At 39.3% G+C, this 26,829-nt stretch overlaps 1 protein-coding gene across 1 annotated transcript in view; it reads left to right on the top strand.

Annotated features, from left to right (window-relative positions):
- FMN2 (formin 2) overlaps window positions 1-26,829 on the top strand; it is a 183,540-nt gene that overhangs the window by 116,247 nt on the left and 40,464 nt on the right. The window contains exons 9-13 of the mRNA XM_087718047.1: window positions 4,844-4,935; window positions 6,753-6,882; window positions 9,659-9,805; window positions 15,790-15,849; window positions 17,121-17,241. Of these exons, the coding sequence (XP_087574173.1) occupies window positions 4,844-4,935; window positions 6,753-6,882; window positions 9,659-9,805; window positions 15,790-15,849; window positions 17,121-17,241 (550 nt within the window). The remainder of the gene's footprint in view (window positions 1-4,843; window positions 4,936-6,752; window positions 6,883-9,658; window positions 9,806-15,789; window positions 15,850-17,120; window positions 17,242-26,829) is intronic.

Here is a 26,829-nt window from a genome sequence, read left to right as displayed (position 1 = left end):
ATAGTCATAGGGTACAAATAAGCAATCAAATCTTACTAGGAAACAATCAATGTAAATCATAAGGATACAAGCAACACAGTTACAGTCATACAGTCATAAGCGGGAGGAGATGGGTGATAGGAACGATGAGAAGATTACTAGTAATAGTAATGCAGACTTAGTGAATAGTTTGACATGTTGAATTATTTCTTTATTTGTTTGTTTGGTAATTTAATTATTTGTTGAATTATTTGTTTAGCAGAGTGATGGCATTTGGGGGAAAAACTGTTCTTGGGTCTAGTTGTTCTGATGTTGTATAACATACACAGATATACCTTCTCAGATGGTGCCTCAGGGAGGTTTTCTGGCTCACACTACATTAGATGCCATGTGGAAACTTGTGTTTGATTTCAAGACTCAAAACTAGAAACCTTTTACTAAGAGATTAGAAGTCTTCAAGATGTTTGCTTGTTTTTCTCCCAGATAATGTTATAAACATCATTTCCACCATGATGTATGAATATGTAGTAATCTAACTGATGCAGAATAATAACTTCCAAGCCTACTTGTTATTGTTCGTGACACTGATCCGAATCAGGGGAGAGGAATGCTTAATCCTTTGCCATCTCACCAAAGCTTCATCCAGATATGTTGTAATCAGGAAATAATTAAAGGTTTGAAAGCTAGGTTTTATATTGTGCACTTCAAAGACGAAATGAGCTTTAGTCTATTTTAAATCTCATCATTTGTAAAAGCCTGGCTTGATCTTACATAGTGCACAGTGGATAAGAATCCAAATAATAAGGCATGAAAACTAGAACCATGATTATTTGTAAAAGATGGATACTCAGAATCAATCATATAATGTTGATTCTGAAATTAGTAGTTACGTTTTGTGATCGCTGGACAGTAATTACATTTAGCTTTGGTCAATTTATTTTAGTGTCTGTTTACGATAGAGAGACCATTACAAATTTCGTAATTGAAGTTTAGGGGCCTTTGCAAATCCCATAGTTTAGGTGCAAGTTTTCCTCTAAATTTTCCCCATTCAGTTTCATTGAATATTCGAATTTTAGCATTATAAAAGAGAGATAAAATTATTTTCCAAGTCTAATCTTTGCTTGCATAAAGTCCCAGATTCCTTCAGTAATTCAATATATAGAGTAGTTCTTCAGTTCAGAGAAGATACCGTGTTGTGCAGGTCATCTGTGGTCACAGAGGTAATTCTGCAGTCCTAGTATGGAAGTGCAGAACATAGTACAGTGGAAGTCCATTTTTTAGTAACTGTGGCAGAGGTGACATTCTCCCGGTTCTCTCTGGTTCAGGTGAACTGGTAGCGGCGGCAGGCTCCGCCCACCCACCCAGACATCATCATGGATGCTCTGTGCAGGTGTAGAAGGTTCTGCACATGTACAGAATGCCACACGCAAGCGTGCACTCCCAGTTCCAAACCAGTAATGAAAGTAAGAGGAAACCATCGCTGAACTGTGGGTGTTATTTTAAGACAGTTCGCAGTTTCCTATAATTTTTTTGTGACACCTTTTTTCAATGTTGGTAGCATCTTCATAGCACAGGGCTCACCACTGGCTTCCATCTGCAGTTGTAGCTTCCAGTTCCCTTGGCTGGATGTTACAGTGGTACACAGTGTCTTTTTCAACTTCTTGAATAGAACTTGAATGGTTGACCTTGAGGTTTCTTTCCAGATTCCAGTACACTATAGAGTAACTGGTGAGGCATACAGTGGTCATCCATTCTGAAGATGTGTCCACCTCATCTCACCTGGGCTTTAATAATCAGATAAATAATCAAATAAATTTGTAATATTTATCTCTTCTTAGACCCTTAAAATATATCTGTTTTGGAAAATAATGAAAGATTGATTGGTGTGATTTAATTTCTTTAGATATATTTATTAAGGATTTTGACATTTCTAAGACTGTATTTATAACCAAACCTGGAGGAATGGCATGGATATAGACTAATTTATAGAGATCCTGTTGGTTGTATGATATAGTAATATGGTTCTTTGGAGCCATAGGACTTTTTTCTTCTCTAGTTTTTAGTATAAACTATCTAGAGAGTCAATATTGGAATGTCTGTACTAAAGTCTGACTTTCAAAAGATAGGGCAATTTTGCCTAACCAACCTTTGGGGAGTGCCCCAGTACTGAGCCACATCCCATTCGGAACTGGGCCATGGAAATGGCAAGCACCTGTATTCATGCACATAATTTACTGATGTAAGTAGTGGTCAAGCACACACGCTCAAAGCTCCATCAGTGAGAGCAGCAGATGCGTGTGCAGCCACTTGTGCAAATGGAGTTGTGTGCATGTGCTCACCTGCCATTTGCATAGCAACATCCCTTTTTCCACCACAAGTCCACAAAACCTGGGGACTGCGGGCCTCGAGTCATAGAGTTGGACAACATTTAAATCGAATACATAAACATTTATAAGCAAGCAACGGATGCATTTTTAACACAGGCCTCTGGGAAAACAGATCTGTTATTTTGCTTAGTCTGAAGACTTTAAGTATACTTCACTTATGATAGATGTCCCAGGTCCACATATGTTGGAAGCAATGCTGCCTTCCATTAGCCTGGTTTTTTAATAAAAATTTCCCTTTCTTTCCTATTATCAGATGCCACATCCTGGGAATTCCCCTTCATGCATAAAAAAATAACAGAGAGAACTACAGAACTTAATAATATGTAACTTTTAGGAACCTATTTCACAGAGGGCATACCTCTGTCATTCTTTTTGCATACATGTGTGCTGCTTATTCATTTTGTTCCAGATGGGGATTTGAGCGAGTGGTTCATTGTTCAGAAAGTTGCTTGATCTTTTGTAACTCTATTTTTGATTGGCTGCAGTAAATCTCAGAAAATCTAACAAGATTTGGACAGCCACTACAGAAACATGGATTTGCCAAAACATCCTCAAGCATTAATTTAACGTAATTTTTCCCATGTGGCCTGCAGCTCTTGGACCTCTCAATCTGGCAAAGTATCTCCCCCACCCTTACCACTTTCCAGGATTGTGTCTTGCAATTGTTGCTGGCAGTGACATTTTGTACTTCGTGCAAGTTTTCAGTGTATGATTCCTTTGTGAATAGCTAGTACATTGCTGTATTCGGGAAAATAAAGCTATCACTCCTCTAACACAGATTCTTGCATAGCTCAGAATAATTTGCATTATGTTAGAAACCTGACACTTCTATGTCGTAACGTTTTTTTCAAACATTTTGTATTAGCTATGGTTGTGTTTTATTCCATTAGTTTTCATAAATAGACAGATTATCTCATTTGTAGTCTAATTATGAAACATTGTCAGAGTCTACTACCACAGTTCTTACTTATTCTTCGGCTTAGAATTAAAGCTCAGTTGAAACATCCTTGCCAATTAGATGCTAGAAATTTGCTTTACAATATTAAATCACGCAAAAGCATTAAAGATTTTTGCACACTTTTCTTTTGTAATGCATAAGTTATAAGGTTGATATTTTAAGAGCTAGGGCTACAGTGTGTATCTGGGTTTCAATTTCAGAAGGAAGGACATGTTTTTATAAGCATTAAAGTTCTGTGACTGGAATTCCATTTAGGAAAAATTCTTTGAAAATACCTTAAAATAACAATCGCTGTCTCTCAATCCAACCTACCTCACAGGGAAGATGTTATTGTGTACAGTAGGCACATTGCCTTGAGCCATATAGAAATAAAGGTGAGATGTAAATGTATTACTAACAATACATGGTCATTCTTTACCTGGAACAGAATACTGCTTAAAGAAAATAGCAGCTCCTAATCATACCTGTAAATCAGTCATTTCCAATTTGGGATATTCCAGATGATAAGTTGTAGAACACTTTAACGGAATATTCATTGTATTGCTTTTATCTCAAAATAGATTTTTGTGTAAAAGTATACTTTTGTATCCTTTGTATAGTTAGTTAGAGAGAAGAAATGAACTTATTAATATAAAGGCATCTAAGAATTACTGCAAAAATCATACAGTGCAATTTTGGATTCAAATTGTCATGCCTATTTTTGTTTAAATAATGCCCTGTAAACTGATTGATTGCAAGGGATGCAGTGGCTCAGTGGCTAAGCTAAGCTTGTCAAACCAGTTCGGTGGTTCGAATCCTTAGTGCCATGTAACAGAGTGAGCTCCCATTACTTGCCCCAGGTTTTGCCAACCTAGCAATTCGAAAGCACATAAAAATGCAAGTAGAAAAATAGGAACCACCTTTCTTGGAAAGGTAACAGCATTCAGTGCGCTTTCTGCATTTAGTGATGCTGATCACTTGGCCATGGAAATGTCTTCAGACAGCACTGGCTCTTTGGCTTTGAAACGGAGATGAGAACCACCCCCTAGAGTCGGGAACGATTAGCACATATATGCAAGGGGAACTTTTACCTTTATCTTTAAACTGATTGAATCTCCCATAACTAAAGTCATCTTGAGTGTAAATTTAAAATAATTATGTCTTTCTTTAAAAAGTTTTTATGTCCCTTTTTTATTGAAAAAACAAAAAGTGGTTTTGTTATTCACATATGCATCAGCTTAATCTATGCTTGAATAAAATAACTGGGAATGTTTAATAACATAAACTAGAAAGGTTTTTATTTAGTGATAGTTGTCTGGGTAAATATTTTATGTCTAACATTATTTCATGAACTACTTTTACCACATATTTATGTTAAATATCTTTGTATATAAATAATTAAAATAAATTGAAGAATAATAATTGAACAGTTATATTTGAATTATAAGCATTATTTAATTTCCTAGATAATTATTTATACAGATGATTATGCATTACTTCCATTCCTAATTTTCTTTATATTTATTAATCTTTTTTCAAGAGAGCACAATCTGATGAACTGGAAAAGATAGAAAAGCATGGCAAATCAAGTAAAGAAAAGGAGAATGCCAAATCTTTGGACAAACCTGAACAGTAAGGATACTATAAGCCATCTACACTGGTTGGAGAGAGTCAAACTATTAACTTTTTAGTTCAGGTTCAGATACAACACAAATTGTTCTAACTGAAACAAATAATTAACCAGTTCAATACATATAATAACCATGAGATTCAGTTCCACTTTGTTTGAAAAAACTGAATTATGATGTCCTTGGGCTATTCACATGATTTGTACGATAGTGGTATGTCCTCCTTTTTTCCCAATTCTTCCAGTAGATGAATTTACTACAAATCCTTTGGTTTGTTTTCTTCTCCCCAGAAAGAAATATTTGCTTGTTCTTCATGAGAATAAGTTTAATTTGATCCTTATCCCTGCTTAGCTATTTTTCCATAACCTTGATACTTCCTTTCTCTTGCACATTCTTTGGATTTACATCTTAATCCTTACTTCAAATGTACTCAATTTAGCTTTGTGTGTATGTATGTGTGTGTGCATGTGTGTCTAGTAATCACACTTACAGACATAGTATTTGATAGACACCAAAATATATTTGATGTCAGTTTTCTTATAATGTTAATTTATCTCCTGAGCTCCCTGATTATATGCTAAAAATAGTTGAATTATCATGTGAGATAGCTGAAATATTGCAAGATTTCACTCGTCTCTCATGGTTTTTGTTATGGAAAGTCCCAGAACATTTAATATTAATTTATATTTTCAGGCAAAGTTGTATGTATATGTATGCATATATGTGTGTACTTCTGTATTAATCAGTCCTCTATCAGGAGGCAGAAGTAACATTTTGCAGCAATCTCTGATGATTATTCCCATCCTCTTCAAGAAGTGTATAAACCTGTACAGACCCCAAGTCTATATTTCCATCTAGATCAGGGGTGTCAAACTAAAGGACCGGAAGCCAGATCTAGCCCTTGGGGTGTTTAGATCTGGCCCAAGGGCTGCCCTAGAAACAGTAAAGGACAGGCCCACGGTGCCTCTGCCAGCAAAAACAGAGCTCGGGAGAGCTGCATGCAGCCCCCCCCCCCACCGAGCTCCGTTTTCTTTGACAGAAGGTGGCAGGAAGTCATTGCGGCTGAAAATGGAGCTCAGGACAAAAACACTTGGGTCACCACAGACGCCCCCAACACGAGTGATGTCAATATGCCCACACCTACCCCAGCCCCCAAGGTCAAACACAACCCTGATGCAGCCTTCAATGAAATCAAGTTTGACACCCCTGATCTGGATAATTTATCTTTTTATCTATTTTTTTCTTCTGCTGATTGAGTGAATCACATTCAACATCTGAATCAAAGTTCTGAGGCCCAGTAACAGGATAGCATTATTAGCCACTTCTTTGAGGACCTAAATCCTTTTGAGGGACAAATATTTTAATAGACCTTCTCTTTCCCCACTGCCTTGTTTTTCCTCAAGTCAAGTGTCAGAACATTTATCTGTTGGGATATCAGTGTCCTTATGGGAAATTAAAATGACAGTTAGTCACTATTTGCAAAACTGTTGTTTTTTTCACTGCTTAGCACTGGCTAATTTGAGTTGGTAAGGGGTGAGAGGTATCTGTATCTGTTGGAAGTCTCATTTTAGGTGGAAGACTTCTAAGTTCCACTCCCAATTTGAAAGGAAATAAATATCCTTTATCTGCTATCAGTCCTTTGTTACCCTTCCCCCTATGTTTGGGTTCCATAGTCACACAGATAATCTGTTCCCATTCAGAACAATTTTTCATTATTCATTGATTTAATTGGGAATGATTTTAGACTATAATTCTGAACCTATTTTTGTCCATGAAGTTCTTTTAATAGATCTCAGTCATGTCTTTCCTTAATGTCTCCAGGTTTCTTTATGAGCTCTCCCTGATTCCCAACTTCTCTGAAAGAGCCTTTTGTATCCTGTTCCAATCAACATTCTCCGAAAGCATTTCCTCTCTCCGAAGCAAACTTGAATTGTTGCAGAAACTGTGTGAGGTAGGTTCTGGACCATCTGATGCAAGACCTAGATTGGCTGATATTTAATCTTCCTTATTCAACAATACTCATATTTCAAAAGTTTTATTTATTTTACATGCTCATTAAATGTGAAGGATAGCAGTCCTGCTGAATGGAACATTTTATGATTTTGCTTCAAGATCAAAGTAAATCTTAAGATTTGGCTTTCAGTGCTGAAGTATAATAACACCACAAGTCTATAGCCAATGCGTATCAACCTCTAGAGAATAATATACCTTCTTCCTGTGCCAAAGCAAAATCTTCTCTCTTTGTAACAGGCACTGGCTTTCCTTCAGTATTTCCAAACAAACATACATTGACTTTTTCTTTTAGAAGTGCCTTTGTTTCTGTAATGATATATAATAATCAGCCGATTATATTTTGGCAGCACTGGAAACAGCCTCAATCTCCCACAGTTAGCTTTATAATAATGAACAAATATTAGTTAATATTAGGCTACATAATCTTGAAGATATCACTATAACTTCAGGATTCTTCTTCAGTCTCGAGAAATCATAGTTGCTATTGGCAATGCTGCAAAGATGAATTCGAAAATATTGTGTGAGGAAGGTATATAACACTCCTCTTTTTTTCAATACTCTCAGTTCCATGTGACACTTTCATAGCTATAATTCTCCATGGGAAAAATCTACAGGGCATTGATGGAGTGCTTTAAAATGTTCAGTTAAAGACATGTTCCTCAGGGAACTTAATAATTCCTCAGTCACCAAACTTTGTTGCCTTTTTTCAAAGCTTAGTGCCATGCTTGTTTGCAGCCTGTTCCGCTGCCGCTGCTATTATGCTGGAACCAATTTCATCCTGTTTAAGACTTTCTGCATTGCAACCAATCAGAGGTCAAGCCATTGACGAACTTTTTGCTGCCATTCTATATAATCCATATAATTTAACTGGAAGCAGTGTCACTAAGGGAATAGAAAGTCCTTGCATTTTATTCCATCTGAAATGTTCATTGGAACCCATCTATATGCCCCTCCCCCAAATATTCATTCACTATTATCAATTTTAATGGAATGGGACTGATATACAGAGCAGTAGTGTATCTACATTGTTAGGCAATTAAGTCAATGTTTCCCATTTATGTCCAATGTGGTGTTTTGCCTATTTGTTTATTTGTATCCCACTTTTTCTTGAAGAGAATAAGGAGACACACATGAGGCTATCCAACTTTTTATCCTCATACTTTATCAATATAATCATGTGTTCTTTTTTTAAGGAAGGGGGGACTTTTTGTTCATCAGACTTTTCATAACTGTCAAGAATTCCTATGCCTTAAGGAAAGGATAGATCGGTGTCCCCTTTATTACAAAGCTCTGTATTTTTCACATTTGCCAAAACACAAATATACTTTGTAAACTTTAATTTGCATGGTTTAATTTTGCCAGATGCCTTCTTCCATTCAGAAATGCTTGCACTGATTATAGGGCTCAGCCTGCATGGTTCTTTCAAGTATTTCAGTGCCAGGAGAGCTAGCTCATTCTCCTACAATTGCTGCTTATTTGTCTCTGTTCTGTTGCCTGCTTAGTAGCTTTAGGAGACTGCTCTGATGGTGTATGGGAAAGGCCTTGGGAGGCTGGGCCAAGAGAGCCTGCCAAGGGAACAGTTGGATGAGAGACTGCATGACCCTCAACTGGATAGTCGGATGGGCAACAGGCTCAGAAAGCTTCCTCCCCTAGTTTCTTGGGTTGTAAAGGAAGTAGGGAGAAAGATTGCAACATTGATGTTAGCCTCATGGGTAAACCAGATGTGAATTACTACCAGATGAGCTAATTATACTTTATTGTAAAGCTAAATTGACAAAAATCTTCCAAGTCTGAAAGTACATCTCTCTTCCCTCTGCTCATCTCCTTCATAATCTAAGAAACTGAGGAAGGTTTCTTCTGACTCTCCTGCCCCACTGTCCGGTTGTGGGTTGTGCTGTCTGTTATTTGACTGTTCCCTAGGTAGCATCTCTTGGCTCTATCTCCAAAGGTCTTTCCCAATACCATTACATTTAGTTAATCCAGCACTTCCTGCATCTCTTGTGAGATGGTTTCACATCCAGAACTGTCTCCGGAGTAATTATAGTATTGGTTGTGGGCCCAGCCTATCATACTAAAGTTGTTCAATATTAATAACAGAACATTTAATTTAACTTAAAGACATTTGAGCAATCTTTGGCAAAAATGACAAGTACCCGAACTTGAATATCTCTTACTCTAAACTATGGTTCACCATTTTGTTTCTATTTCTTTAAGCAATGTTAGAAAACCTTTTTATGGTGTAGGTGGGGAACTTATCTCATTACAAATGCTGCTGAACAATAACTCTTTTCCATCCTGTCCAATAGTGGAGTACTTGAACAATATTTGAAAAGTCAAAAGCTCCCCAGTACTGTACTAATCTTCAAATAAAAACTAATTTTAAGTTTGAAGCTCACAGAATTAATATCTCTGCATCAGTAAATAGCACATGGGTATTGGCTTCAAATGTGCAATAGTCCCTTTTCTCAAGATATAAATGTCTTTTTTATTACTGATACACCTACATAGCAGTAAGGAATTTATAAATTATAAAATGGAAGTTTCATAATTATTATTAATATTTTGGAATCATCCCAATGTGATTATGAACTATTTAAAATTAAATTGCATTCAATTGTTTTGACAACAGTTATGTGCGTGTACACTTTTTATTAAATAAAATGAAATGTTTCTAACATGTTCTGTAGTAACTTCTCTGCATCTTGTTTCTCCAGATGTTGAAAAGTGGCTCAGGAGTTATGCGGGTTCTCGGCTTGGTCCTCGCTTTTGGGAATTACATGAATGGTGGAAATAGGACAAGAGGACAAGCAGATGGCTTTGGTCTAGACATACTTCCCAAACTCAAAGATGTCAAGAGTAGTGTAAGTTTTACCTCCCATGCCTTAATTATTATGGCATTTAATATGCTGCAGTGCTTTATTAAGCATGAAAGGCCCATGCTCACAGTGCTGTGGTGATGCAGTGGTTAGAATGCAGTATTGCAGGCTAACTCACTGCTCACTCCAGAAGTTTGAATCTGAGAAAGAAAGAAAGAAGAAAGAAATAGCAATAGCAATAGCAGTTAGACTTATATACCGCTTCATAGGGCTTTCAGCCCTCTCTAAGCGGTTTACAGAGTCAGCATATTGCCCCCACAGTCTGGGTCCTCATTTCACCCACCTCGGAAGGATGGAAGACTGAGTCAACCTTGAGCCGGTGAGATTTGAACCGCTGAACTGCAGATAGCAGTCAGCTGAAGTGGCCTGCAGTACTGCACCCTAACCACTGCGCCACCTCGGCTCATGTAGAAAGAAAAAAGGGGGAGGGAGAGAGGGAAGGAAGGAAAGAAGGAAAGAGAAGAAAAGAAGGATGGGAAAGGCAGGAAAGAAAGAAGGAAGGAAGGAAGGAAGGAAGGAGAAGGAAAGAAGGAAGGGAAAGGGAAAGGAAGGAAAGACAGGAAGGGAGGGAGGGAGGGAGGAAGGAATCTCCAAATGTAGAGATAAAACATGTTATTATGTTATTTAGTCTTGTAGTAACTCTTGGGTACTAATGGTGTGTAACAAATTGATGTTACACAATTTTCATTCTTAATGTCTATCTATAAATTGGAATTACAGATTTTTGTAGTTTGTATTTCAAAGCCTAACAAAATGTTTGCAGAAAATATAGGTAGTCCTCAACTTAAAATACTTTGTTTAGTGATCATTCAAAGTTACAATGACTGAAAAAAATTGACATGACATCATTTTTCACACTTATGACCATTGCAGCATCCTCATGGTCATGTAATTTACATTTGGGTGCTTGACAACTGGGTCATATTTATGACAGTTGTAGTGTCCAGTGATCATGTGATCAATCTTTTGTGACCTTCTGACAAGCAAAGTCAATGGGGAATCCAGATTCACTTAACAACCGTATTACTAACTTAACAAATGCAGCGATTAACAAATGTTGCAAGAAAAATCATAAAATGGGGCATAACTCAACAAATTTCTCATGGAGCCCACAATTTTGGGCTCAATTGTGGTGTTAAGTTGAGGATTATATGTATGTGTATTGGGGGTGGGGGGAGCATTAAAAAGGATGTACCAGGAGATGTAAAAATGATCAATCAGTTTTGTGCTATTTTTTTCTTCCAAATTTGTAAATTCATAGTGAAATAGATTAAAATAAACTTCTGTTCATAGGGAAAAAATCCAAACCTGACAAATTAATCTATCACAAAATCTTGCTTATTGCTAAAACATTGGATTACAACTTCTAAAATTCTGATAATTTTTCTATTATTAATATTGAAATAATTAACATATTCAGTAGTTTTAAAATTTCATAAATGTTCCATTTAATAATGAATTTATATAACATCTAAATAATCTTCCTGCTACTACCATATATATTCCTTTTTAATATTTCAGTAACATAAGTTTTTTTTTACAAACCAAACAAAAATCATTTGTAAAGCTCACAAAGGGGAGGATCTTTTCATTTACCATTTGTTAGAATTCTAACACTCTTAACACAATAAAATTATTAAATTATCTTAAAAGTGATATTTAAAAAATCTCTATTATGTGTTGCATAAATGCATGGAAGGCTTTTGATTTTATTTTCACTTCTATATTTGCATTTCAATTGCTTTCTTGCATAACACAGGTAGTCCTCACTTAATTATGATGACTGGGACTGGCAACTCCATCACTAAGCGATCTCATAAAGTATGGCACCGACTTACAACAGCAGCTCCAGAAATACTGATTGCAGTTGTTAAACGAATTCCTCATTTTAGTTAAGACATTGTCACATGATTTACATTTGAGAACTCCTGCCAGTTTCATCATTGACTTTGCTGGTTGGAAGTTGACAGTGAAGATCACAACATGTGATATCATGTTAGACTTAAATACCCCTCCATAGTATTTTACAGTACTATGTGAGTGGTTTACCATGCCGGCATATTGCCCCTAACATTCTGGATCCTCCTTTTAGATAGATTGTAGATAAGATAAATTTATTTATAGGCCGCCCTTTTCCCTGAGGGGACTCAGGGCGGCTTACAACGTATAGGGAAGGGAGTACACACAATGACATATAAAAACAGTACGTAATTAAAAATAGAAGCAACATTCATTCATCATTCGGGAGGGGACGGATTATAATCTTTAACCCCCCCCCCCCCAGGCCTGACGGGATAGCCAGATCTTGAGGGCTGTGCGGAAGGTCTGGAGGGTGGTGAAGGTACGAATCTCCACGGGGAGATCGTTCCAAAGGGTCGGAGCTACTACTGAAAAGGCTCTCCTCCGCGTAGTTGCCAGTCGACACTGACTGGCGGATGGAACTCGGAGGAGGCCTAATCTGTGTGATCTAATAGGTCGTAAGGAGGTAATTGGCAGGAGGCGGTCTCTCAAGTACCCAGATCCACTACCATGGAGGGCTTTATGTGTGGTAAGTAGCACCTTGAAGCGCACCCGGAGATCAACAGGTAGCCAGCGCAGCTCGCGGAGGATAGGTGTTATGTGGGCAAACCGAGGTGCACCCACAATCACTCGTGCGGCCGCATTCTGTACTAGCTGAAGTCGCCGGATGCTCTTCAAGGGCAGCCCCATGTAGAGCACGTTGCAGTATTCCAGCCTAGAGGTCTGGGCACGAGTGACTGTTGTGAGAGCCTCCCGGTTCAGGTAGGGTCGCAACTGGCGCACCAGGCGAACCTGGGCAAATGCCCCCCTGGTCACAGCCGACAGATGATGATCAAAGGTCAGCTGTGGATCCAGGAGGACTCCCAAGTTGCGAACCCTGTCTGAGGGGTATAATATTTGGCCCCCCAGCCTGAGTGATGGAACACTAGCCAAATTATTGGGAGGGAAACACAACAGCCACTCGGTCTTTTCCGGGTTGAGTACAAGCTTGTTAGCCCTCATCCAGTCCCTAACGGCTTCAAGGCCACGGTTCATCACGTCCACCGCTTCATTGAGTTGGCACGGGGCGGACAGATACAACTGAGTATCGTCCGCGTATTGGTGGTATCTTATCCCGTGCCTCCGAATGATCTCGCCCAGCGGTTTCATGTAGATGTTAAATAGTAGGGGGGACAGGACCGACTCCTGCGGCACCCCATATGTTAGGGGCCTAGGCGTCAATCTCTGCCCCCCAATCAACACCGACTGCAACCTGTCCGAGAGGTAGGAGGAGAACCACTGCAAAACAGTGCCTCCCACCCCCACCTCCCGCAGTCGTCGCAGAAGGATACCATGGTCGATGGTATCGAAAGCCGCTGAGAGGTCAAGGAGAACCAAGATGGAGGCATGGCCTCCATCCCTGGCTCTCCAGAGATCATCGGTCAATGCGTCCAAAGCGGTTTCTGTGCTGTAACCAGGTCTGAAGCCGGACTGGAATGGGTCAAGGTAACTGGCTTCCTCCAAGGACCGCTGGAGCTGGGAGGCCACCACCTTCTCAACAACCTTCCCAACAAAGGGGAGGTTGGAGACTGGATGATAATTGTTAAGAGTGTCTGGATCCAAGGATGGTTTCTTCAGGAGGGGTCTCACCACCGCCGTTTTAAGTGCGGAGGGGAAGATCCCCTCCCGAAGGGAGGCGGTAACAACCGCCTGGATCCAGCCCCATGTCACCTCTCCACTGTTGGCAACCAGCCAGGAGGGACATGGGTCCAGTACACAGGTGGAGGCACTCACAGCTCTCATGGCCTTGTCCACGTCCCCGGGGGCAACATCCTGAAACTCAACCCAGCGATGGTCTGCCAAATTGTCCTCCTGTGCCTCGGCTGGATCTGCAAAGGTGGAGTCCAAATCCGACCGAAACCGAGCAACTTTGTCCGCTAAGAACTGGACATAGTCTTCAGCCCTACCCTGCAAGGGGTCCCCTGTATCCCTCCTATTTAGGAGGGAATGGGTTATCCTAAACAGGGCGGCTGGGCGAGACTCAGCGGACGCAACCAAGGTGGCAATATACGATCTTTTTGCTGTCCTAAGTGCCCTGATGTACTCCTTGGTGCAAGTTGTTAAGAGTGCTCGGCTCGATTCGGATTTATCGGACCTCCATAGGTGCTCTAGGCGTCTCCTCCGGAGCTTCCTCTCCCAGAGCTCCTCGGTAAACCAAGGGGGCCTCCGGGATCCGCCACCTCGGAGCGGCCGTAGTGGCGCAATCCGGTCAAGGGACTCCGATGCTGCTGAGTGCCAGGCAGCAACCAGAGTCTCCACCAAACTGTGGGTGAGAGTGTCAGGAATAACCCCAAGCTCCGTCTGGAACCTCAAGGGGTCCATAAGTCGCCTGGGGCGGAACCACCTGGTCGGTTCCTCCTCCCTACAGTGGGGGTTTGGTCTCCGGAAGTCAAGCCTCAGTAGGCAGTGGTCTGACCACGACAGGGGTATGATCTCATTACCCCTCAGACCAAGATCACAAGTCCACTGCTCCGAGAGGAATACGAGGTCAAGCATGTGACCCGCTGAGTGGGTTGGGCCCCGAATTACCTGGGTCAAGCCCATGGCTGTCATGGAAGCCATGAACTCCTGCGCCCCGTCAGAGTGTTCACCGAGCGAAGGCAAATTGAAACCCCCCAGCACCATAAGCCTGGGGAACTCAATTGCTAGCTTGGCTACTGACTCGAGGAGCGAGGGGAGGGCTGCTGCAACGCTGTTGGGAGGCAGGTACATTAACAGCAAACCCACTTGACCCATGAGGTCCAACTTCACCAGCAGGGACTCACACCCGACAAGCTCCGGAGCAGGGATCCTACGAGGTGCTAAAGACTCCCGGATAACAATAGCCACACCCCCACCCCTTCACTGGGCTCTCGGCTGATGAAGCACCTGAAATCCTTCTGGGCACATCTCTACGAGGGGGACTCCTCCCTCCGGGCCCAGCCAGGTTTCAGTAATACATGCCAGGTCTGCCCTCTCGTCTAAAATTAAGTCCCGGACGAGGGGAGCCTTGTGAACTACAGACCTGGCATTTAGCGACAGCAGCCTGAGACCAGGGTCCTGATTACTCGTGCCATCTGGCCTTGGAGTGGGACTCATAGGGCCGGAAGGAGGGATCTCTATGACGTAGCGAGCCCTAAAGTCCCCGCCATATCTGCCCCTCCCTGTTACGACCGTGATGCTCCGGCCCACTCCCGTGACCGTGGCTCCCTCAACCACCCCTGTGGCTTTTACTAACCTCGGGAAGATAGAAAATCCTGAGTTAATCTAGAGGCCATCTGGATCGAACTCCAGACAGTGAGCAGAGTTAGCCTTCAATACTGGATTCTAGCCACTGCACCAGAGGTGGATTGCTGCCAGTTTGGCCCAATTTGGCCGAACCAGTAGTGGAATTCAAGCCTTGGTCGCAGAACCGGCAGCAACCCAGACCTGCTACGCCCCCGAACTGGTTCCCTTGCCTCTTGGTCACCGCCATTTTGGATTTTAGTGACTGTGCGTGCGCAATTTGCTGTAAATTATTCTGCGCATGCATGCAGAACAATTTACATTGAACAGTCCATGCATGCACAGCACACATATGTCACACGCGCAGCGCACGTATGTCACACGCACATGGCGTGCAGGTTGTGAACAGGCAGTAACATCAGCAGCAACCCATCCCTGCACTGCACCACCAGGACTCCTCATGCTGCAATTCATCAGAATTCCAAGCTGGTTGCCAAGCACCCAAACCATAATCACATGACAGCAGCAGCTACTATGACTGGTCATGAGTCCCCTCATTTAGCACCATCATAACCTAGAACGGACACTGAATGAATTGTTGTTATCTGAGGACTAATTGTGTTCCAAATGTATACAAATACAAATTATTCAGTCTCAATGTCAATATATTTCATATATAAATGCTATTTAATTTTGATCTTATACAGGATAACAGCAGGAGTCTTCTGTCATATATTGTCTCATATTATTTGCGCAATTTTGATGAGGTAAGTATGAACTTCCAATTTAATCTTTTAGAATTGTTTTTGTTTCTGTCATTGAATATAAAAACTTTTGGTGAGATCTAGTAGAGTGGTTTCTTGAGGGGACTAAGAATAAGGTGAAAAATGTTTTCCTACATGCTCAAAATCTGCTTTTTCAAACTCAAGCTTCATTTCTCAATCTCTAAGGAAAGTATTTGAGGGCCTAGGAAGTTTACAGAATGAAGGCGAGTTTAAAAAGTGTTGCATGTTCAGTGATTTCCTTTCACAATACTGAATGTCATCTTTTTATCTTCTGGTTCCTTAACCATGCAATGAAGGCAGTTGATAAATTTGGTTGTTGTTTGCTTATATACTTTCAAAAGTGAAAAATGTTGCTAGCATGCTACTCAGTAGTATCATTGACTAAAATCTGTCAAAGTAAAACAAAACTGACCAGATTATTTGTGTGTGTATGTGTGTGTGTGTGTCCTATCTTTATTTTTACCAATGACTCAGGGTGGCAAACATATCTAATACTCCTTCCTCCTCCTATTTTCCCCATAACAACAACCCTGCAAGGTGAGTTGGGCTGAGAGAAAGTGACTAGCCCAAAGTCACCCAGCCTAAGTAAAACTCACAGTCTCCTGGTTTCTAGCCTGGTGCTTTAACTGCTATACCAAACCAGCTCTTAATTTTGCCACTGAATTGCTTTTTCTGACATTTAAATACCATCCAATCAAGAACAATATCTCAGGGGCTGCGACAAAGAAGAGGGAGTCAAACTATTCTCCAAGGCACCTGAGGGTAGAACAAGAAGCAATGAGTGGAAACTAATCAAGGAGAGAAGCAACTTAGAACTGAGGAGAAATTTCCTGATAGTTAGAACAATTATCCAATGGAACAACTTGCATCCAGAAGGTGTGAGTGCTCCAACACTGGAAGTTTTTAAGAAGATGTTGGATAAATATTTTTCTGAAATGGTGTAGATTTCCTGCCTAAGCAGGTGGTTGGACTAGAAGACCTCCAAGGTCCCTTTCAACTCTGTTATTCTATTTTATTCTAAAATTATTGCTTTAAAAGTTGAACATTATCTAACCAACATTCCCTTTACATACAATACTATCAGTAATAGATAAATTTAGCAGAGCCAAAACAAGCACCAAATTCCCCACCCTGCCTTAAGCAAAACTTGCTGTTGAATCACTTTGGTAACATATTTAATGAAAGAGAGAAAAATATATAGTTCTTGTCTTAATGTTATGTTATCTATTCAACCTGCTTATTTGTTTTGCCAGGATGCTGGAAAAGAACAATGCATCTTCCCTCTTCCAGAACCGCAGGATCTTTTTCAAGCTTCTCAGCTAAAATTTGAAGAGTTCAGCAAGGATCTTCGCAAATTGAAAAAAGACTTGAAAGGTAAAAGCTTTGGCTTCGAGGCAGAGATGGGAACATGCTGGTAGATACATTGGAACATGCTGGTAAATACTTCTAATCTGTACCATCAAGTGTACAAGAATTGCAATGAGAAAGCCACTATGAGAGTCAAATTCTCAGATACAGAAATATGTCAGACCTTAGGCTGAATTTTGAATTATATTTAAAGATTTATATGGATTTGTCTTAAGAAAGGAAATGGGAAAATTCAATTGTAAATCTGAAATGTATCTATTTTATTTTAAATATATAATACATATGTGTTTGTGTGTGTGTGTGTGTACATACAGGTGTAGGTATGCTGGTCTTGTTGTATTCGGGTCTTTTCCCATGTAAGATTGAGATTGTCTTGGCAATGTTTTGAAATAGAGAAACACCCCCACAACACGAATAAACGTGACGATACCTCCCACCTACTAGACATCTGGAAACCAGCCCTAGTCAACAAACGAGCCCCACCCACCACTCAGGCCATTACAACACGAAACAACAATGGACACACAGCCAGCATCAATCAGAACCAATCTACTAATCATGATACAACTACACAACCAATCATTCCACTTACTGAAACAATGGCAGTACTTCACACATACCTCACCAAGATTTATAGAAAGACAGCAACTCCAACCACGCTTTAAGCCGAAAACTCCACCCTGAAGATGGTGAGTGAGACCTCACCGAAACGTTGCCAAGACAATCTCAATCTTACAAGGGAAAAGACCCGAATACAATAAGACCGTGTGTGTGTGTGAGAGAGAGAGAGTGTGTGTGTGTGTGTGTGTGTGTGTGAGAGAGAGAGAGAGAGAGGGGGGGGGAGAATAAAAGCAGGGTTCAATGTTTGAGAAATCAAATTTCATCTAGGAATTGCTGAAAACTCTTCTTAAATTATCAGTATATTTCTAAAACAAACTTCTTATGTGACACCCTATGCAGAATTACCTGTAAATTAGTTTCATGAAACTAAGAAGGATTTCTATTCATACAGACACTTATATAATTCTGTTGCTAAGTTGCAGGGGGGGAAAAACCCACATTCCTGATTTGCCAAGGTTTCTGCCACCTATCTCGATCCCAATCCTAAGAGATTGGGCAAAGAATAGGAATATTTGAAAGTGCTTCAGTTCAAATCTCATCTTTGCCACAAGTGTTAGTTTCTCTAAGGCAATTTGCTATTGTTCTGTCTAGCACAGGGCAGAAAAAAAATTCCTACAATGTTTTTCCTTTTTATCTTAATTGTGTGGCAAATGCAGTGTCCAAATCAGGAAGCTAGGCAGCCAGGCCTATTTGCATCAAGAAACTTTAAACTTCCTTTCAAGAATGGAACATGATAGCCTGGGGCTTTTTGTGTTAAAATGTAGCCAAAGGGTATGTGGAAATGTTCTCTCTTTATTTTAGAAATATCTCTTCAGTGGTGCACATTCTGTTTGATTTCCAATGCATCAGTTAAATTCCAGGAGAAGTTTTTGGAGGAATTCATCCCACCTTTCAATGCAGTTATCAACGATGGGAGGCGAGGTCACCTTGGAGAAATTGTAGGCTAAACCATCCACCCAATTGCTCTGCCCACAAACATGAAGAATTGTGTGTCCTGCTCTAGTTGTGTTTCTAAGCCTTACCCTTCTCTCCAGTATGCTAATACTAATATGGGAATGGTAATATTGGCAGGTCTTAACGGCCTATTGTAAGGATTATAGATATGTAATACTATATAAGAGAGAAAGAGAGAGAGAATGAATGAGAGAGACTGAGAGAAAGAATGAGAGGGGGGATGTCTCCTGCCAAGAAAGCTGATATAAAATATACTAACTTTTTCCAGCTGTCAAAATTAATACCTTTGGCTCTAGACACTTTCCCTAAACTTTGATTTCCATTATATAGGCAGGCAGGCCCTCATTTTCTGGGTCCCCAAGGATTGAAACCAAGACTGGTAATTCAGTCCAAAACTCCAAAAGCAATTGTTCATACTGGATAAACAGGGTTTAAAAATAGCAGAACTACCATAATACAGCAAAAGCAAATACATAGCGGAGCAAAATATCAACACTTTTGTGAGTGTGTGTGATATTTATGAATACAGTAGATATTAAATACATGGTAAATATAGTGGCTAAAATTAGTTTTTGTTTTGGGAATTGGATTAAAATAATATTGTGATAGCAGTGTCTGACCAGAAAATAGGTTTTGGGAATGAAAATGAACAAATGTATGAAAATTGAAACGCAGCATAAAGTTGCTATTAAAAAGGTAAATAACTTCAAGTTGCCTGAAGAATTTAGAATAGAATAGAATAGCAGAGTTAGAAGGGACCTTGGTCTTCTAGTCCAAGGTCTTCTAGTCCAACCCCCTGCTTAGGCAGGAAACCTTATACCACTTCAACAAATGGATATCCAACATCATCTTAAAAACGTCCAGTGTTGGAGCAGTCACAACTTCTGGAAGAGAGTTGTTCCATTGATTAATTGTTCTGTAAGGAAATTTCTCCTTAGTTCTAAATTGCTTCTCTCCTTAGAACTAGGAACTAAAGATTCTGGGAGTTGAAGTCCAACCACTTCAAGGTTGAGAAACACTGCTGTATAGGATTTAAGTTAAGGAAAATCTCCTGTAGTTAAAACCTGCCTTCCTGAATTAAAAACTAGATGGAATGTACACCCTAAAATTGTCATTCTTAGTCATAGTCCCAAAGCTTTAATCTCTAGCAGAGATGCTCTTTTTTTAAGCTTTCATGGTTGTCAAAGCAGTCTTTTCTCAGTAGCCATTTGGGAAGTAATTATTAGTGCTTCATTTGATGTTCAGTTTGGAAAGCAGTTTTTTAGTAATGTTGTATGAGAGATGTACTCTTAATCATTATACTTTAGAGTATACATTATGTAGACATTTGTAAGCCACCTGTAATCTTGGGAGCTTGATCATATAATCAAATAGATTTAAATGGTTGAATTCATAAAATAGCTTTTAAAAACAATGAATGATCTCTCCTGACAACTCATCTCCCTTTCTTTTGAATCTTTTAGTCTTATCTCAGCCAGAAATAGGCTACCTATCCTGCATCAAATGTCAATTTCTAAAGAGCTCTAGTAGAAAGGGAGGTCTCTTTCTCAATTTTGCAGCACATCTCTCTCTAGAATGTGGAACACTTGCAAGAATATTATATCAGCACTTTCTGATATTAAATGCCTGTGTAATAATGAAAGGTTATTAGTAAGGTTTATCATTCCAGGATCAACCCTACAATTAGTGTATTGGAAGTCTTAAAGTGTAGTACTATTTCTACCACTAAATTGGCCGTCCCTCCTCTAATGTATTATTCCAAGGGACATGGGATAATGTGATCAGCATAGCCAAAATCACTTCTGGCTCAGACCAGAGATGAAGGAGATGGATTTGATTTTATAAACCCAAGACTTCTCTATCAATCAGAGTTAGGGTTGTGAACTTAATGTCTATGATTAATGAGTCACTAATAAAAAAGTAATTTAAAGGGATAATGGCCCTAATAAATGAAGGATGTGTACCGAATGATTTCCAGGGTGTTGTGTTTAGTTTAATTTAGCTTAGCTTACCTTAACTTATTTTACAAACAATTTGAGTGGTAGAGCTGCTCACCTCACAAAGGTGACTCTGGGTGGTGTACAGAGATTAAAATAAAAAACAATGACATACTTCATAAAATCCATATGCAACTCTACTATAATGTTCTCCTGAGGTAAAAAAAAAATACCATTCTCTTTCAAGGCACTAAAATAAAGCAATAAGACAATGGGACTTGCCTTTCCTCCCAACCCAAATCCTATGCACCTTGTAAAAGGACCATAGGGTTGGGGCCAGCTGAAGGCTACACCAAAGGGCAGGCACAGCATCAAAAAAAAAAGCATGACTACTAGGGACCCAAGATGTGGATGTGACTAGGAGTGTTGGTGTTGATGCACATTTTAAATGCCTGCTAGATATAAAACATTTATTTCTGCCCTCTCAGATTAAATACATGAATGAATGAAACACAGTTTCTTTTATTAGGAGCTTCTTTCTGTATCTAAAAGTGTCAATAACTTGTGTCAAAAAGGAGGAAACACTTAATTGGTACAATTAGCCATAGTTGATGCTCATATTGGCTCTGTGGGTAGTTTTCAGTTCAATTGTGTCCAATTCTCAGACACTGCCTAGACTAGTCCATGCAGTTGTATTGGCAAGGTTCTTCAGAAATAATTGTCATTGCCTCCTTTCTGGAATTGAGATAAAGAAACAGGTCCAAGGCAGTGGTGGGTTTCCAAAAATTTTTGAACCTACTTTGTAGGTGTGGCCTCCTTTGTGGGAGTGGCTTGCCAGCCATGTGACCTGGTGGGAGTGGCTTGCTGGCCATGTGACCTGGTGGGAGTGGCTTGCCGGCCATGTGTTCTCTCTCTCTCTCTCTCTCTCTCTCTCTCTCTCTCTCTCTCTCTCTCTCTCTCTCTCTCTTTCTTTCCTTTTGTCTCTGTCCCTTTTTCCTTTTTTCTTTCCTCTCTCTCTCACTTTTTCTTTCTTTTTTCTTTTTTATTTCTTTCTTTCTTCCTTTCTTTCTCTTTCTCTCTCTGTGTGAGTGTGTGTGTGTGTGTCTGTGTGTATGTATCAGTGGTGGGTTTCAAATTTTTTTGGAACGTCTTCTGTAGGTGTGGCCTGTTTTCCAGGTCCATTGGTGGAACCTGAGATTTGACAAACCGGTTCTACCAAACTGGTGCGAACTGGTAGGAACCCACCTCTGGTCCAAGGTCACTCAGCTGGCTTTGTGCCTAAAATGGGACTGGAACTCAGTCTCCTGGTTTCTAGCTTAATGCTTAGCCACTACACCAAACTGGCTCTCAAACAAACCTGTTCTATTTTTGTAATTACAATATTTATTTTACATAATCAAGGGGATACCTTTAGTATACATAGGGCTAAAAAGGAGAATTAAACTGATTTTTTTTTTAAAGGAAGAATATTTTTTACATTGTTTTCAAAATAGTAACTGCACAAATTCCACACCTTATTTGTTTGCTTGTTTTATGAGAAATATGTGTTGAACTTTATTAATTCAGGAGGAAAAAGACATAAGGAATATTAGATAAAAAAGCATTAATTTTAGATTTTTTTCAGGATGTGGGTGGCTTTCTTGTACTTTAGAATACGAGTGGTTTTTTTATTTTAATGTTTTGTAGTTGAACTAACAATTTCTATAATATTTCTTCTTCAGCTGCCACTAGTTTCTTTTCCATTTGTTTTAAAGCTTTAGGTAGCTGGACATTAATCTGTTATGTACCAGACAGACATTCTAATAAACAAAGGGTCTGAGACAGCTCAGAATTTTATTAATATATCTACCAGTTTGGCTCCATTAATTGCCCTTCAATTTCACAGCTCTCCAGGATCTTCAGTTGTGCCTTTCTCAGTTTCTTGACACAGAGTTTGTTAAGCAATCTGATCTGCTTTTGATCTCTCCTGACTGTCACCAGAGTTTCTTGATCTAGTTGTGTCAAGCTATGACTTTCAGTAATTCACTCATTCTGCATTCAAAATGTTAGTACTTATTACAAATCTTAAATCACCTTACTGTCTTAAAGTGTATCAAATAGCTGGATCCACTGATACAATACAGGGGTATTTTACATGTAATATTGATATTGATTTCTGGAAAGCTTCATCCCTCCCGTCACAATCACACACATACACACATTTTAGAATTAACTGAAAATAGGACTTTAACATGTACATTTTCAAGAGACTTCAGTTCTAGTTAGGAATTTTTTTGCAAATATGCACAACTACCCAGAAATAAACCTCTTTTAAGTTGAGATAGACTTATTCCCAGCGTATGTCAGGACACAGTGCTAGACAAATTTCAAAAATTGATGCAGCATAATCCTAGTTTGGGAAATTTAATTTGGGGTACTCTGAAAGTCTCTTTTTGCCTGATCATAATATTTTATTAGATATTTAAAAATAGCTTGGAAATAAGATTGATGAGATACTATTATTATTATGTGGTTAATCTTTGGTGAAATTCACAGCCTTTGGGGCTGGTTGGTAGCTCAACAGCTTGAGTCCTAACCAAGGACCTAGGAACTGTTAAGGTAACGTCAGAGGATATAAGCTGTTCCAAGTAGGGTGGTTTTTTGTAGAATCAGAATGTTCAAGTCTGATATATTTAAATTTTCCAAATAGCGAGGTAACCCTTTGGGTATTGCTCCAAGGGCTCTAATTACAATCGGGACAGCACACAATTTCTTTTCCCACAGTCGTTCAACTTCAATTTGCAAGTCCCAGCACTTTGCGATTTTTTCTTGCTGTTTATCTTCAATTCGTGCATCTCCAGGTATTGCAATGTCAATGAACCATACTTTTTTCTTTTCAACTATTGTTATGGCAGGTGTGTTGTGGGCCAAATGCCTGTCAGTCTGGATTCTGAAGGATCTTGACTTTCTCATTCTCTAAAACCTTCTGAACCTGATGTTCCCAGTGGTTTTTGCTGTACTCAAATCCAAACTTTTGACACAATTTCCAGTGAATGATCTTAGCAATGCAGTCATGGCATTGTAGGTAGTCAGTTTGTGAAATTTTGCTGCATCCACTGATCAAGTGGTCGACTGTCTCGTCTTTCTCATTACAGAGGCGACATTTGCTGTTGGTGGTAACTTATTATTATTATTATTATTTATTACTACTACTACTACTACTACTACTACTACTACTACTACTTATAATATTATAAAATTTATATGCCACCCATCTTGCAGTTCAAAGTGACTCTGAGTGGCTTATATATTGTTAGGGTCTTTAGTAAAACACAGATACAGAGAACCATTCCAAAGGGTGAAACCTTGGAACACCTACAGGAATGACCTCTTATTTTACGTATATATGAAGGGAACAAGAAAGGCTTTTAAAGAAGGAAATGTACACAGAGGAATTCTTGGTATTTATATCAAGACACCTTATGCACTTCTATTAATCAACCTAAAAAGCAAAAAGTTTTCTTTTAAAAAACCAAATAAATAAAAGGCAGTTGGGTGCAGCAATTAAGATAATGCGCTAATGTGGAAGCCATGAGTTCTAGTCCTGCCTTAGGCAGGAAGCCAGCCCAGTGACCTCAGGATAGTCACTTTCTCGGCTCTAGGTAACAGGCAATGGCTAATCACTTCCTAAATTTTGCCAAGAAACTGCAGGACTAGTCTTGACAGTTGCTAGAAGTCAATTCTGAGTGGAAGGGAATAGCCTTCCCTCCTGCCATCAATAAAAACATCAGTATCAATAAGGAAGGACTTACAAGTTAGAACTTAATGTATATCATGGGAAAGTGTTCATTGCACTATTTAAATCATAGCAGACGGTGGTGGAAACTTTAGATCAGGCATCTGCAGCATGCCACCCTTGGTGCTAAATACCTGCTAAATCTACTGTAAACAGTTCAGGTACAAAATGTTTTTTTTTAAAAAAAAAACTTGTAATCTTATAATATTGCTAGGAAGAGGTATTCTCTTGAGGCATGGTATTATGATATCCATTGCTAGGGAAAGCCATTCCCTGCTCTAGATTATAAGAACTAAGGGAAACAAACCAGCTCAGTTTAGCCACAATTCAAGTAAGTGAAATTTCAACTGTATCAAAATCAAAATTCAAATCTACACAGATTTTACTTTCATACATCTATGTGATTATATGTAATTTTAAACATACAAGATCAGTAAATATGAACTCAAAAAATGTAGAAAAAGTCATAATCTTAATATGTTTTTAAACATTCTGTCTTGTTCAGTGATAACTTATAACTTGTTAACCAAGGTCAGTAACCCCGACAGAGGGCAGTGCAGAATCACTCTTAGGAACCTCCATGCCATGCTAATCCTAAACCACTTAGATAGACCTAAGTTGCAGAGGGACATATAAAAACATTCCAAGGCTATTCTCCTATTGAATGAGGAACAGCAGCACACAAGAGCTGCATCTTTGGATGTGATTCAATTTAAGGTAATGAGGCTGTTCAAGTCCTCAGTGGTTTGCATGACTGCTGCTGACCCATCTCATACAGGGCTCTTGTGGCCAGCTCATCATCCTTGCCGCATCCGCAGACAGCAGTAGTCTTTGCAAATATGGCTGAAAGGGTTAATTGACTGAAACACTGCTGTATCCAGATTTCTAAACTGAAACCATATGTAAATGAAAGGCAAGATTTCATTCAGTCTCTGAGTCATGTCTTACAATGCTTAAAGCTCCAAACAAGGCTCTTGTGGGAGAGGGTTATGAAGCCCCAACAGTCATTGGCCTAAGTTAGAACAATCCTTTCCCAGAACAAGTAATTAAAAGAGAAGGTGTATACAGTTAAATGTGATTTCCCCTTCTGATGCTACATTCCAAAATATCTTTATCTCAACTTTTACCACTTCTGTATGGCAGTAGGGTAGTCAGATCAGATGAGAATCTTGTAGATAATATTTTTTAAATGCATATGTCCATTATATATTCATAAAAATGGTTTGGAAGAATGTTTAGAGCAGGAAATAAGATGCATTCATGATGCACACATGTCTCCATGTTTAAATTATAAGGACAATTCATGTATTGTATTTTTAACATTTGAATGTATTTTTAATACATTTTCCAGAGATGTAGTAACTGAGATTTAGTATTATAATATCCTTGCCTCCAATTTCAGGTTAGTATAGAATAGAACAGAATAAAAACATTATTGTCAATTTAAATGTACCCTAATCAGCATACATTAAAATGAAATTTTGTTGCATTCAGCACCCAAAAGATAACCATTATGCATATACACTCACATATATGACACAGAAAAATATCAGAGTCTAGTTCGGATGTATATGGCGAAAAAAAAGAATCCTGCGAGTTTGTAAGATGGATGGCATAAGGAACAAAGCTGTTACAAAATCTTAGTAGTCCTGCTATAGATTCTTTGAAACTTCCTCCTAGAGGGAGCAAAAGAAACAAACCATGAAGTGGGTGTGTGGGGTCTCTAACAATACAAGCTCTAAGCACATAGCACTTATAAGCAGTATCCTGAATAACAGGAAGCGAGCTTCCTATAATCTTCTCGGCTGTCCTTACCACTCTCTGTAAGGACCTTCTATCTAAGGCACTGCTAACACCAAACCAATCAGTGATGCAGTTTGTTAAAATGCTATCAACTGTGCCTCTGTAAAAAGTGGTCAGGACAGAAGGAAAAAGATGTGCTCTCCTCATCCAACACAGAAAATGCAGAGTATGGTTTGCCTGATTCACTAAAGATAATATATGAAGAGACCTATTCTGATTGTTAGTTATCTGCACCCCCAGAGACTTAATACTATTATCACCTCCACAGCTGCATGCTTGATACAAAGTGTAGTATGAGTATGCCAATTCTTTCTAAAATCAACAGAATTCTCCTTTGTCTTTTTAACATTCAAAACCAGATTATTTTCATTGCACCAAAGCCTTCCTCTCCTCCCTATAAGAATCTTCACTGTCATCCTGGATAAGCCCTTTCACTGACATGTCATATGCATACTTCACAATATGATTCATAGCAGACTTGGCCCAGCAGTCATGAGTCATCAA

The sequence above is a fragment of the Thamnophis sirtalis genome, unplaced genomic scaffold (assembly GCF_051295495.1).
Source record: "Thamnophis sirtalis isolate CommonGarterSnake01/CBP01778 unplaced genomic scaffold, rThaSir2_p1.2 scaffold_6, whole genome shotgun sequence".
Taxonomy (NCBI): Eukaryota; Metazoa; Chordata; class Lepidosauria; order Squamata; family Natricidae; genus Thamnophis; species Thamnophis sirtalis.
Note: the sequence above shows the minus strand (reverse complement) of the source record. Positions and strands in the feature narration are given on the sequence as shown.